The sequence below is a fragment of the Stegastes partitus genome, unplaced genomic scaffold, assembly GCF_000690725.1.
Source record: "Stegastes partitus isolate 25-593 unplaced genomic scaffold, Stegastes_partitus-1.0.2 Scaffold166, whole genome shotgun sequence".
Lineage (NCBI taxonomy): Eukaryota > Metazoa > Chordata > Actinopteri > Pomacentridae > Stegastes > Stegastes partitus.
This window is the reverse complement of record NW_007577897.1, coordinates 343,179-355,684: the sequence shown is the minus strand read 5'-3', so window position 1 is coordinate 355,684 and position 12,506 is coordinate 343,179. Positions and strand designations below refer to the sequence as shown.

The 12,506-nt window shown below is 44.4% G+C and overlaps 1 protein-coding gene across 3 annotated transcripts in view; it reads right to left on the bottom strand.

Annotated features, from left to right (window-relative positions):
• The window catches only part of runx2b (RUNX family transcription factor 2b), a 46,088-nt gene extending 43,891 nt beyond the window's left edge, over nucleotides 1–2,197 (bottom strand). For 2 of the 3 annotated variants that reach the window (XM_008279618.1, XM_008279621.1), the window contains exons 1-2: nucleotides 1,654–2,197; nucleotides 1,304–1,427 (exon numbers count right to left, since the gene is read on the bottom strand). In XM_008279618.1, the coding sequence (XP_008277840.1) occupies nucleotides 1,304–1,361 (58 nt within the window). In that variant the 5' untranslated portion in view covers nucleotides 1,362–1,427; nucleotides 1,654–2,197. Of the gene's footprint in view, nucleotides 1–1,303; nucleotides 1,428–1,649 lie in introns of all 3 variants that reach the window. The other variant, XM_008279619.1, reaches the window with a different exon arrangement.
• Between the last annotated feature and the right edge of the window lie 10,309 nt (nucleotides 2,198–12,506).

The following is a 12,506-nucleotide window of genomic DNA, read 5'->3' as shown; positions in this document are numbered from 1 at the left end:
ACAAGAGAGCAGCGGGGAGAAGGCTGTGGACCGGAGCAAAGAGGGGCGGGTGGGGAAAGGAAAGGCGGGTGGGGTCTATTAAACCCGTGTTCTGCTCCTCGTGTCGCACGGGAATGTTTGTTTAAATTTTGAAAATTCATCTGGTAAACCTAAAACATCATTTATTCTGCTGATTAAATTAGACTGTGTAGAGAAGCTGTCACAATAGGATACAGCAAACCCAAAACAGAGGCCCGCGAAAGTGGAAGCATGAAAAAGTTGGCCTTCACAGGTAGTTGGAAATCATTAAGCTGTCACTGCTACTGTTTGCAGGTCCTGGATTTTTATTTATTTCTTATAGATCCTCTCTGGGAACGAGCTCGAACATGCACAAATAGAATAAATATTTAAAAATATGAACTTTTCTAAGAAGTGCAATTCAACAGTTTATTGCAAACCACAAAAAAAATAAAAAAAATAAATCACATTTTATGTTTTTTGTTATTTGTGTGGAAGCGGCAATTCAGAACAAAGTGATTATTTTTAAGTTCAAATTAAATATTACAGGCTTCGGTTCTGAATTCTGAGCATGAGAGTCGACATGGATCAACTTCCCATTGAACGTGGATTTATGTCTGCGGATTAAACGCTCCCCGGAGGCTGCAGAAATCGACACTGATTAATTAATGGCAGCAGCGTGACTGAACAATTTCAGGAAGCGATTACAGATCTTTTCTTGGCAAAGCGATCGATACACTTCTTTTTCTCCACGCAACAGCCGAGAGACACCCAGCGCACACAGCCCCAGTAATCCCCACATCTTGTTTCAATGCTCAACTGTAAACTCTCTTGTGCAGCGTCTGTTTACGTCTGTCAAAAATATCACCCCGTGCTTTTGTTTTCTGGTTCCGCAATGGCATCGGCTTTGTAAATCTAAGGGCACGTTGCACAAACATGTCATCTCCCTCTTTCAGAAGTATTTATAAACATCACATAGAGTAAATACTGGAATTTCTAAGAGCAAGAAACCTTTTTCTTTTTTTAAGAAAAAGAAATACTTTTTTGCGGATTTCGCGCACCACAAAAAGCCTTGATGATAGTTGGGTCTTTCCTCCGCCACAAAAGCTTGGATTTTGATATCAAGGGTCCTCAATGACCTCGGCTGATCTCCTCTCTGTCTCAGCTGGACCCAAAACCTTCAATCAGAACCAAGATCTTCAGTCCCTCCGCTGGAACACCTGAACACCTGACCCCGAGTCCTCCCGGTGACCCGAGCCCTCTTTACCCCAGACACAACAAGCGTAGCATCAAGATCAGTACTCACCCCAGAAGAAGTTTTGTTGACATGGTGTCACTGTGCTGAAAAGGCTGTTAGATGCCATAGCTGCCTCTGGTCGCAGCAAGCCCCACTTTTGTTCCTCTGTGGTTTCCGTGACCCTTGACACGTCCTAAACCAAGAGCACGCAGCGTGTCATGAGGGGGAAAAAATGGAAAAGCCATCCACAAGACATGCTTTTACGTATCAACTATTCAGATGACCACAAGTAACAACCAGGTCTGGTTTTATAGAGTAAAAAAAAAAAAAAAAAAAAAAGGAGGCAAATATCGCCTTTGCGGATAGATCAGATGGTGTCGGACTTGCTTGCTTGGCGAGTGTGGTTGGAACGTACTTACTCGCTTAGCGCCGTCCTTGTGACTGGTGCTGGCCCGCGACGATTAACCATTTACACTCCGGGTCGCCCTCAAACACCAACCCCGAGCCGCACGTCTGTGGTTCTGTGGTTGTTTGGGAGGCGAGCAGAGCCCTCACACAACCCAAAAGGCACCAGCTTTAAAACTCGTCTCTTTCCTGCCCTCCATGTGCCGTCACTGGAGAGCCTGGGTCACATGCCCTCTGACGTCATCACGGCACAGCAGTCGAGCGGGACAGCCTACCGTTGTGGCTTACTCTCCTCCGACTTTTTTCTCTCTCTCCTCCTTCCTTCTCCCCTTTTTGGTTCGTTTCCAGGCTCTCTCTGGGGATCGACGCTCCCATGAGTCAGGAGGCTTCAGTGGGGGCAGCTCGTTTAGCCGCCCATGCCCTTCTTCCTCAGCATATGGGGAACAGTGCTCTCTCTGCTTTGCTTCACTCTTTCATCCCCCTCCTCCCTTCTCTCTCTCTCTCTCTCTCTCTCTCTCTCTCTCTCTCGCCGACTCCCGACTGCCGCTGCTCCTTCCCTCAAACTCCTTTAACAGGCTGCCGTGCTGCTCCTGTCTGCCTCTGAGCAGGGAGAGCTGAGCTCGGTAAGATTTGAGGGTGTGAGTGAGGAGCGAATGGCTGGCTGGCTGGTGTGAGACTGGGTGTGTGTCACTGTGCTTGCGTGCAGAAAGAATTGGGAAAGAGAGCAAAAGCTGGAGTGTGTGGCGGGAAAGCGGAGGTGGTGTGACACTAATTAACTGTGAATCCCGTCTCGCACTTTGTTGCAGACAGTTAGCGGTGTTAATGGCTGTGCATGTGCATGCAACGAACCCAATCCAGAGCTTTTACTGGCTCCCGTGGAAGCGGCAGACGTGGGCGATTCCTGCAAAAAAGGCCGTAGATCACCTGTCTCTCTGCAAACACAGACGCCCCGGCGAGAATAACCTGAAAGCAGGAGCAGCGGCAGCAGCAGAAGCAGAGCAGGCAGGTCATGACAATCTGCAATGAATCACATGCATATTCCCACACACGCTGCTGCTGCTGCACACACCCTCACACACCTCAGCGCTCTTTGATCACGCCATCGCAGGTGTTTGTTACAACAGATCAAAAAACGCGGCACCGGCGGCGCAGGAATGAACGGAATGAAGCCGGGAGTTCAGTCAGGTTGGAAAGCGTTAAAGCATCCCAGCTATCTTGTTGTCACGAGCCGACTGTGACTAAGCAGTAAAGAGTAGAGCAACCCTCGGGTGTCTTTCTGACGATTGTGTTGCTGCCAGTTGAAACGGTCTTCATTTAAATCAGTCATTTGCATATAACTTTCTTCTCAGTTTAATTTAGGGTTGGATCAAAAGAAAACATAACCTACTTACTCGCTCACAAGATGGAATCCACCCATGCAGGTAAGGATGTCCTTCAAGAACACGTGCACTGAACTGCAACAGAGATCTCATAACCAAACATGTAAACATCTTTCTAAGCACAATATTGGCGCTTGTGGTTCATGTTTTTATGCAGTTTGCAATATCGCATGAGACAGAATTGGTGGGAACGGCAAAGTTTGAAAAGCGTACCCTAGCTTTACAAAAAATCTTGTTTGAGGCGGTTTTTGACTTCCGAAAAGCAGTTAATGCGCCTCAGTGGTGACAAACGGACCTTTTTAAACTAACATTCGACATAGTGAACATCTACATCACATGACTGATCAGCTGTTTCACTCCTTTTGTCGTCTCCGCACTGCATGAAGACGTAATTTCAATTTCCGCGATTGAGAACAGTTCCTCATTTTTCTCACATAAATGGCCAAAGTTTTGCTTCTTCTTCTTCTTCCTTTTGGAGTAGTTCAGCAGTTCTCAAACAAGGGGTTTGCTTCTAGCTTTAACCTTTACCTCCACTTTCTAAGTGCTTAATGGAAACAAACATTTTGTTTTGCGACATTTCAAAAAAGTTTGCTTCTAATTCGCTTATCAGTTACTGTTATGACCATTATGTCCACTACAGAGAATGCACCAACAGCTTTTATTACTTCTTGGTAGAAAAGAATAAAAAACAGTCGCTCCAATGAAACCTCTTCATGCTATGATCTGGACTATTCATGCAGCTTGGAGAAACACCATGAACTTCTTCTGTTTTCAGAGACTCAAATGCGGTCACAGGTAAGTAAGAAAAAACGTTTTTCATAATTTGTTTTAACCGTTTACATCGACCACCTGTTGCATAATACACGAAAACGAAGCGTTTCTATGTAAAAGTAGGATTTGATAATTCTCCGAAAGTGCCTCAGACTGTTTACAGTAAAGGGTTAGGGTTAGTTAATAATGAAGGAGACCAATATTTGAAACTGAGACACACATGCGGTGAAAATGAAAATCCTGTCTTCAAACTTCAGAATAACCCAAAGTTCAGCACGAAAGTTTGGCTGAATTTCGAATATGCTGATTCGATATTCTGTCGGTTCTTAGTTAATGTAAAATACAACAATTTAAATAAAAAAAGAGGCATGAGCAGCAACATAACAAGAAAAAAGCAACATATAAAATCACTGTGCATCAGTGTTGTGCAGTTTCCTGCATTTAATCCAACTGAGGTCAATAAACACATTAGAAGCTGTAACCTGTGTTTGCACACTCAACATGATGAAAATTTGTCTTAGAAATGTAGTAAAAACAAACTAAATACGGCCACTGTCTGCTTAAATGTTAAAGCATGTACTTGAGCAATAGAGTCTGAATCCCTTTTTCTTTCTAATACTACTGATCTTAATATAGGTGTTGAAAAAAAAAACCTGTGAATAAACCCCCCCAACCCCCTTCCCCCCCAAGTCCCCGAATTCTGCGGCACAACAGCATTTCCACAAGTCTTTGCCACCTACCTTATTTTTGTGCAGTGAAACATTTTCCTTGGCTCGCTGCTTTGTAAATATTTGCCATCTAAAACAAGAACATGCCTCTTGAGTTGCAGCGCATGTTACAGAATCCTTAGGGAAGGGCTACTCGAATCCGGCACTGAGCATCCCAGAACGTACGTGGCACCTATTTCCATTCACAGATTTAATCGATCATGTCACACGTTCACTTTAAATATTAAAAAAAAAAAAGAAGCCCTCCTCAGCAGCATGCGTTAATATAACTGTTCTGGATCGGCGGCGCAACAGCAAAAGAGGAGCTGTACATACGGATTAGTTTGATACTCGATGCTGAAGTATTTCAAGAATAATATTTAAGGTCACGTATAAACATTTTTAAGGTTACTGCAAATGGATGCTTTTCTGTCAGAACCATTAAACTTTAGGACAGAGTCCAGCAGCGCTCCGAGTTCCGCTGAGCCACAGTAAATTACATGCAGTCTGATGGGGATATAATTTGCACATCGTGATTGAATCTAAAACATGGAATGAAAAATAAAGCATAAATGTCAAACCCCGGCTCGTACGGCAGGAAACATAACTTCTTGGGTGGCACGGCATGTGATAAACAACCTTGATGGCGAAAATCCGAACCGTGATGATGTTGTAGTCTCGGGTATCTCTGCGTGAATTCTTCAAGATTGCAGCTAGAATAAGCGCTGGATGTTTCCCCCCCACCACCTCGTCTGATACGGTAACAAAGTTTAGTTAAAGTTGGCCAAATATTGTTTTACTTGCCCGGCTCTCGGTCAGGTCGGCGGTTCAGGCACCTTAAGAGAAACCGCAAACAGACTTTTCGCTGCTCTTCCCTGTAAGCAAGGCTGAAGACAACTTTAGCCCTTCCAGAAAACATGAAAATTAAAGCTTTTAACAAGGGGGGTAATGTTTTCGGAACATCTGACAAATCATCTTGGAAAAGAAAAAAAGGTATTTATCGAATTTATTCCAGCTTGATTGGAAAGATTTATGGAAATCATGCGGGAAGACGAGTCGAGCAACGCTGATGCTTTAATGGTTTTAACATATCTAATCATATATGTATATAAAAAAACCACTTGAGGCCTTTACCGCCAGCTTGGAAGCTCCGTTTTGCTGCAGAGACAATTTTGTAATATATGTACTCCTTGCTGTCAAAAAAAAAAAAAAAAACATGCTTTTATGTGTAGGTAATAATGTTAAAGGCTGGGATATGATGTGGAATATAATATTTCATTCAGTGCCGGTTCTCCACTGGTGGCCGTATACTACACTTGCTATACTTGAAGAGCTTGGCCATAGCTCTGAGCTCTGGCCAAGGTCTGCCCCGAGGACTGTGGTTGAAGGCCCACCCTGCCAGACACTTTCACTCTCTCTTCTACCACTCAGGACCACACACCTTCAAATGGACTCGCTTTGTTATCACAAGCTCTCAAAGAAACATAATAGACGTATCATGTGTTGGAGTTACACGTGCTATTAGGACGTTCGCCGCTTCCTCGTCTTTTTTTTTTTTTTTTATGTCGCAACGGATGACCTTCGAGTGTTTTTGCGAGTATTTCTGGAAAAAATATTGGAGGATAATGACACCTAAGATGGGTTAAAATTAACTCAGACGGAGGCTGAGAGGGCCGTCTGTGTTCGCGTCTCTTCTCCTGAGAAAGCTAAAAACGACGTGACATAATTAGCTCCGGAGCAGACATGACACACGTGGAGGGATTACAGTATTAGAAAAGGAAGGGCTTATTAATAGCCCCTTTTTGGCTCGTGTTGTGTACTCTCTCTGGCAGGGCATCAGAACGGCCCCCGGTTGGGGGGCAAACAGGCAGGTACAGTGATTCACTTTAACAGGCGACATCTGTAAAACGCCAAGGTAGTTTACACTGCGGCCGAGCCCGAATTAACGTGCTTTCATTGGAAACAAACACCACTTGCAATCAGCTCCTGTTGGCCCGCTGGTGTGAACGTAAATATCTCTCCTCGCGGGGCTGCACGACGCCCGACCGGCAGCCGTAGAACGAAGCCGCCGAGAGGTTCGCTTCAACGCCGTCCAAGACTCATTGGAAGCGCGGAAACTTAATCCGTGACGCCGCGTCGCCAAAAGAGGATGTTGATGTTCTTATGTGAATTGTTTGGTGAAGTACGGTATGGGTATAATCTTAATGAAAAGTAGATATTTTTCTTCTGGAGTCCAGCGGTGGTATCTACATCTTCCAGTGACTTAAGGCCCCTTTCTTGTGGTGTCTGGACAGCTGTTTTTGGAGTCACAGCTTTGAGGGAAAATAAAGTCGGCCTTTAAGTAATAAGGGGAAATGTTTAATATCGAATGGCGCGCGCACAACCTAAACACACATTAAAAATAGCTCTTGGAGTTGTGATTACATAAAATCGCTAAAAAAAAAAAAAGAAAAGAAGGGGGGAAAGTCAGATCATTGGTGGAGGCTGTGGCTGACCACCGAGAGCCATTTCTTTTTTTTTTTTTTTTCCTCGATTCCTCATTTTAATCATGGGTCCGCTCCAGGATAAACAGTGCCTACCTACACTGCAGTTCAAACAGCGAGGCCCGCTGAGACCCAAGCGATGATTTCTAAATGTTCACTGACAAGTTGGTTTAATTTGTGTGCTAAGTAGATGGAGTCGGACTTATATATATCTTCCATGCTTTGGCAAGGCGCTCGTCTCCTGCTATTTCTCCACCTCTGTATGAAAAAGCCTCCACGAGGAGTCCTGCTGTCTGGTTTATGTATGCCATGCTGCGTTAAAGGTGAGGACAGGTCCGGCCGCCGAGACCCCGAGCTGAAACCTACGGCGGCTAAAAGGACCTCGGAGATGCTCCTCGCTGGTTTTACAGCGCCCGTCCAGTCGGGCTGGTACAGTAGAGCCGCGGCCGGCTTCAAACCCTGTCATTGTGTGGTCAGCCGTCAACAGCTGGGAGATTTTTCACAATAGCAGCTCGGGCCGAGGTCAACGCAGTTCAAGCTGCCGAACTGCAAAGTCAGCATCGTAATTACACCGATGATACAACTCCACTACAGAGAGGTCACATGACACCCCCCGCCACCTCGGTCACATGGTGCCGTCACCCTGCGCCAAATGTCAATAACAGAAATGACAGTGTTTGCGAGAATACATTAACTCTGCGCTGGCCGTGACTCAAACGTGGGGGTCACGGGCAGCCAATCAACAACCTGAACGAGCTTATAGATAAGCCGCCCCATTATGTGTCTGAGAAAAAAAACCCTGGTTTACTCGCAGAGGAGAACAAAGTGTGCCTGATAAAGGCAGACAGCTCACTGGAGAAACAAGCTATTATGAGGAGGAGTTCGGCCCTGTGTCACTGACAATGGGGCAAACAAAAGGCTCTGTTGTCTCCTCCAGTCGGTGGGTTATTTTTTATTTTTTTCTGTGGGGCTTTTGTGATGGATAATTGCCCTCCTCACATGATTTCATAACGCTGTGACTCGTCTTTCAGTCCCTGTGTAACACAATAACAAGATAAAAAAAAAAAAAGACGAGGAAGGAGGAGGAGGAGGGAGGTGAGGGGGGGATCTAAATCTGAATTTTTGACAATGTTTAGAAGTGGCCGCTTTTCTTCATTGTGGTGTATAATTTTAGAAAGATGTATGAGCAGGACGCTGACTTGAACCAGTCATAATACAGCCTGGAGCGCAGGCAGGCAGGCAGGCATTCAGGCAGGCCAGCTCCCAGAGTTCACTGGCTGCATTGTCTTTGGATAATCATTGGAGAGAAGAGAAAAAAAAAAGAGCAACTCCACCACAGTTTATGGCTTTATATCTTATTCCTGTCTGAATATCAGATTCAAATCAGATGGGAATTCTCCAAGTCAACTCGGATTTATCCACAATAAAGCAAAAAGGAAGCAGTGTTTTCGCATTGTACAAGTATATTAGCCCGGTATGAAAACAGCGGAACAATTAATTCGGCTTGTTTGAGTCGATGTTTATCACCTGCACGTCTTGTAAAATTAATGTTTCTCCCTCGCCGACACACTGAAGTCTGCAGAAAACACCGTACAAATGAGCGTCTGTGTTTCTTACCCCAAGGACTGGGCTGAACTGTAAACATTGTTCTGCACACAAAGTCGTGCACAGAGGTAAACCCCGCGGGCATTGTCTATTAGATGCTCGGTAGGTGCGCAATCTTTCCTCTGAGTCAGCAGAGATCAATCCGGGACAAGCCAGCCGAGGAATGTATTTACTCCTCCAAACTTCAAACAGAATCATGTTCAAATGTATGTTGGAAATTTGACTTCTCCAACTTCTCAGTAGGACGAGCGTTCGTTTACGGCGCTGTATAGCCGGGCGGCGCGGCGCTGAAGGCATTCCAATATGTGCTGTTGAAAAATGCATGCAAATTAAATTTTCATGTTAAAAATTAGAGTGCAGATGGGAGAGAGACACTCGAAATTCCAGCGAAACAAAGGTGGGTGTTCCGTGTTGTTGCAAAACGTGGCACGGGAGAAATATTTGAATCTGCACGCGTACCTGAAGGAAATTTTGCGAACATTTCTCTATCAGTAGATTTTTCCATAGTGGAAGCAGTACATCCCATACTTAGATTAATAATGTTAAATACTCCAATACAAGTAAAATTAATGGACGAAAAATGATAAAGAACAGAGATGTTATCATCAAAATGTGTAAATTATCGAGTGGTGTATTTGCATGTGAAGGCTTAATGTGCAAAAATATTCAAAGTAGTAGTTGTCAGGTTAATGTAGTGGAGTAACAAGTCGTAAATGCGTTTAAATTGAAGTAAAATGTTATTTACGTAGGTAATACTCAATTGAATATATACAATATAAATATTGTAGTAGTACAGTCTACACCTGGGGGTCTTTTCTTATCACTGTGTCTTCATCAATCATTTTTAAAATATTATTTTAAAACAGTTTTTCAGGAATAAGATTGCATTACAAGATAAAATGTAGCTGAATGGAACATATTTCAGTGTGAACTACTTGACCCTGCATTAAAGTGAATGCATTTTAAGCAATCCTACTAATATTCTGATCAAATTTACTAATTCTAGAATGAAAAACTCCAATAAAGCATCTCCAAGTACCCTTTCCAGTGGCTCAAGATGATAATTAATAAGCTCATACTGCATAAACTTCACTACATGTGTTTACTCGTGGAAGTTGGTTCCACTTGTGAGCTGAACTGTAGCAGGAAAAATCATTCATGACTTACAAGCTGGCAAAAAAAAACACACACAAAACAACCCTGATGCAGTTCCAGTAACTGTGGCCTTCTAATAACACGTCTCGCTGTAATAAGTCGTATTTCTAAACAGCGTACAAACTTCTGTACAAACAGTCCCGGAGAGGACGAAAAGAGCACATGTGCAGCTAAATGACTTCTCCTAATATGTGGGGCTTTGAACAGCACAGTCACATATTGTTGCCTCTTCCAACACTATTTCACAGATGGTGGTTTTGGGATGTGTAGTTGTGAATTACAATGACTCTCCTTTTTTTACTCTCAAAACATTCCTGCAGCCTGCGAGATGAAATGCTGGAATCCGAGGCATGATGCTAATTTGAAGACAGAATAAATCTATAAATCTGACTTAGTCTCTCGCCCCGGGGATATACAGCCATGATAATTACAGGTTGACTTTACAGACATGCAGACATCTCTCATCTGTATTGCTAATAGTATAACCAGCAGGCTGCTACGTGCTCGCTCGCTGTCTAGCGGCAGGGGTGAGCAGAGGTAAGCTGTAACAATGATATCATTATAGAGCAGGAACGGGTTTGGCTCGGGTTGCGTGTTGTTATGACAAAGATTTACTGCAGTTTAAAAAGAATTATCTGTTTGTCGTTACACTGTGCGTCGGCCACATTAATGAATAATTCTGAAGTCGCACATGGAAAAAAACATATCCAGAAATGCAAAGCCAGATGTGCGGCCTGTGCCATGGCGTTAGCTGGCAGCCAGAATTAGAGCATATTTGCGAACGCTTTGATTGTCCCTCGCCAACAAACAAACAGGCATCCTCGTCTACTGGCAGCGTGGCTATCTGAGGAAGATCTGACACAAAGCATAACAGATGATCTGGGAGGACAGTGCTGCATCTGGTTGCAGTTAAATCCTTGTTTTGCTGTGTCCTTCAGACTTGGTGCCATAGGCCCAACTGCTCAAGCAAGTAAGAGTTCATAAGAACACAAAACCAACATGTGGTGCCTGGAAGACTCCCCACAGAGGTCAGCTCCAGGACTCACCGGGCCCAGGAGACAATGGATCAGGACAGGGTGGATTGGATTCCTGGTGCAGGCGATGAAGAAAAAAAAAAACACTAGAAAGACATAAAATAGATCATAGGCCACATGGGGAGCTTTACTGAGCTAGAATTCTGGAGACGAGGCAAAACGTAGGCCTGCTCAGATTTAATCTCAGAAATGTATTCTTTTCCTGTTTCTCATTTTATTTCCCCGCGAAGTTTTGGGTTTTGTCGGCCGACTGGGTGGGCTGGACGAGTTCCACGTTGGTGGCGAATCAGGACAGGTGAGCGTTTTTTCATCCAAACTGTCTCGTTTTCTAATACATGACGGATTTTCTGTGCCCTCTCCGCTGACAGCAGTTCCACACTCGGACCAGCTCGGCCTTTTTTTTTTTTTTTCTGCCTCTCCTCCTGCATTTTCGTAGGAGTTCATCAGAGGCAGTTATATTGTTTTTGCATGGTCAGACTTTTTCCGGGTATTTTTGCGGCCTCCTGTTTGCACACCTGGCGGAATTGTGAAAGTTTGTCTTGGGTCATGTGTGTTTACCCACCCCAGGCCCCAGAGGTGACCCCATCACGCCACCGACAGGGAGGCCAGCACTTGCGTGTGGCGATTTCCAAAGTGGCCAGGCTTGGAGATGAGCCACGCTGCCTGTGCTGCCTTTCAGCAATCCGGCCCCGCTCTGGCTGCTCCGGGGGTGAGGCGGCGGCGGGAGGAGGGGAGAGGGGGGGAGACTTGTTGGCAGGGCCCTGCAATGTTTTCAGAAGCACAGACTTCTGGCAGCATCGCTCAATATGATGGAGAAAAATGCCTGCTGCTAATGAAAGCCAGCAGTGTCTCTCCAATTGGACTACAACCCAAAAGGCATTATGTAACTGAGATACCGTAAACATTTCAAAATTGTCTCTCAACAAATTATCAGTGTTTATTTTTTCCACATTATATCTGATATTTTTGAAACAGTTTGTAATTGAAGCAAAAGCTCCGAGTGTGGACTAAGTTTCTTTTGAAACCAAGGACATTTAGTCTGCAATTATTTTTCTATTTCATTATCAAATAGTAGTTCAGCCGGCAGATTTCAGGAGGGCGAGCACCAGGCGTAGTTTCTAGATGTTATTTGTAAGGAACTAATTTGTAGCAATAAGCAATCAAAATACAAAGCCCGACTTTGTGGCTTTGGGTCAGCGTTCAATGTTTTATTTAGGGGGTATAATTTGAGTTGAGTCACTCTAACAAAATCAAGATCCCGCCTTATCAGAGACGTGCAAACACTGCATCTGCAATAATCAGCGGCCGGTGAATGCTCCTCTTTCACTCGTGTTTTGATAGTGGTGTTTCTGGCCCGAGCCCAGTTGCTGCAACCTACAGTATGTATTAGTCAAATATTTATCTTGTCCAGAAATACGTGGCTATATTGAGATGGGAATAGGGGCATGATGATTTAATGGGCACACCAGAGGACCTTCTCGGGTGCCAAAGTTTTTGCAGTTTTGGTGGTCCTCTCCCCGAGATCAGACACCCAAAGGGTCGTTTAGGAGACCACGAGATGCCGTGATTCAAGACCCACCGAGGGGACATGAAAGTGTGCAGATGATGGAAGGGTCTGGATCGCAATTACTGCTCATCAAGGCAGATTTCAAAGGGTGACTAAATTGCTGAAAGTCTTGCACATGAAGGATTTACAGTTTTTCCCCTTGGTGTCTTCCCTAAAGAGTCGGGGT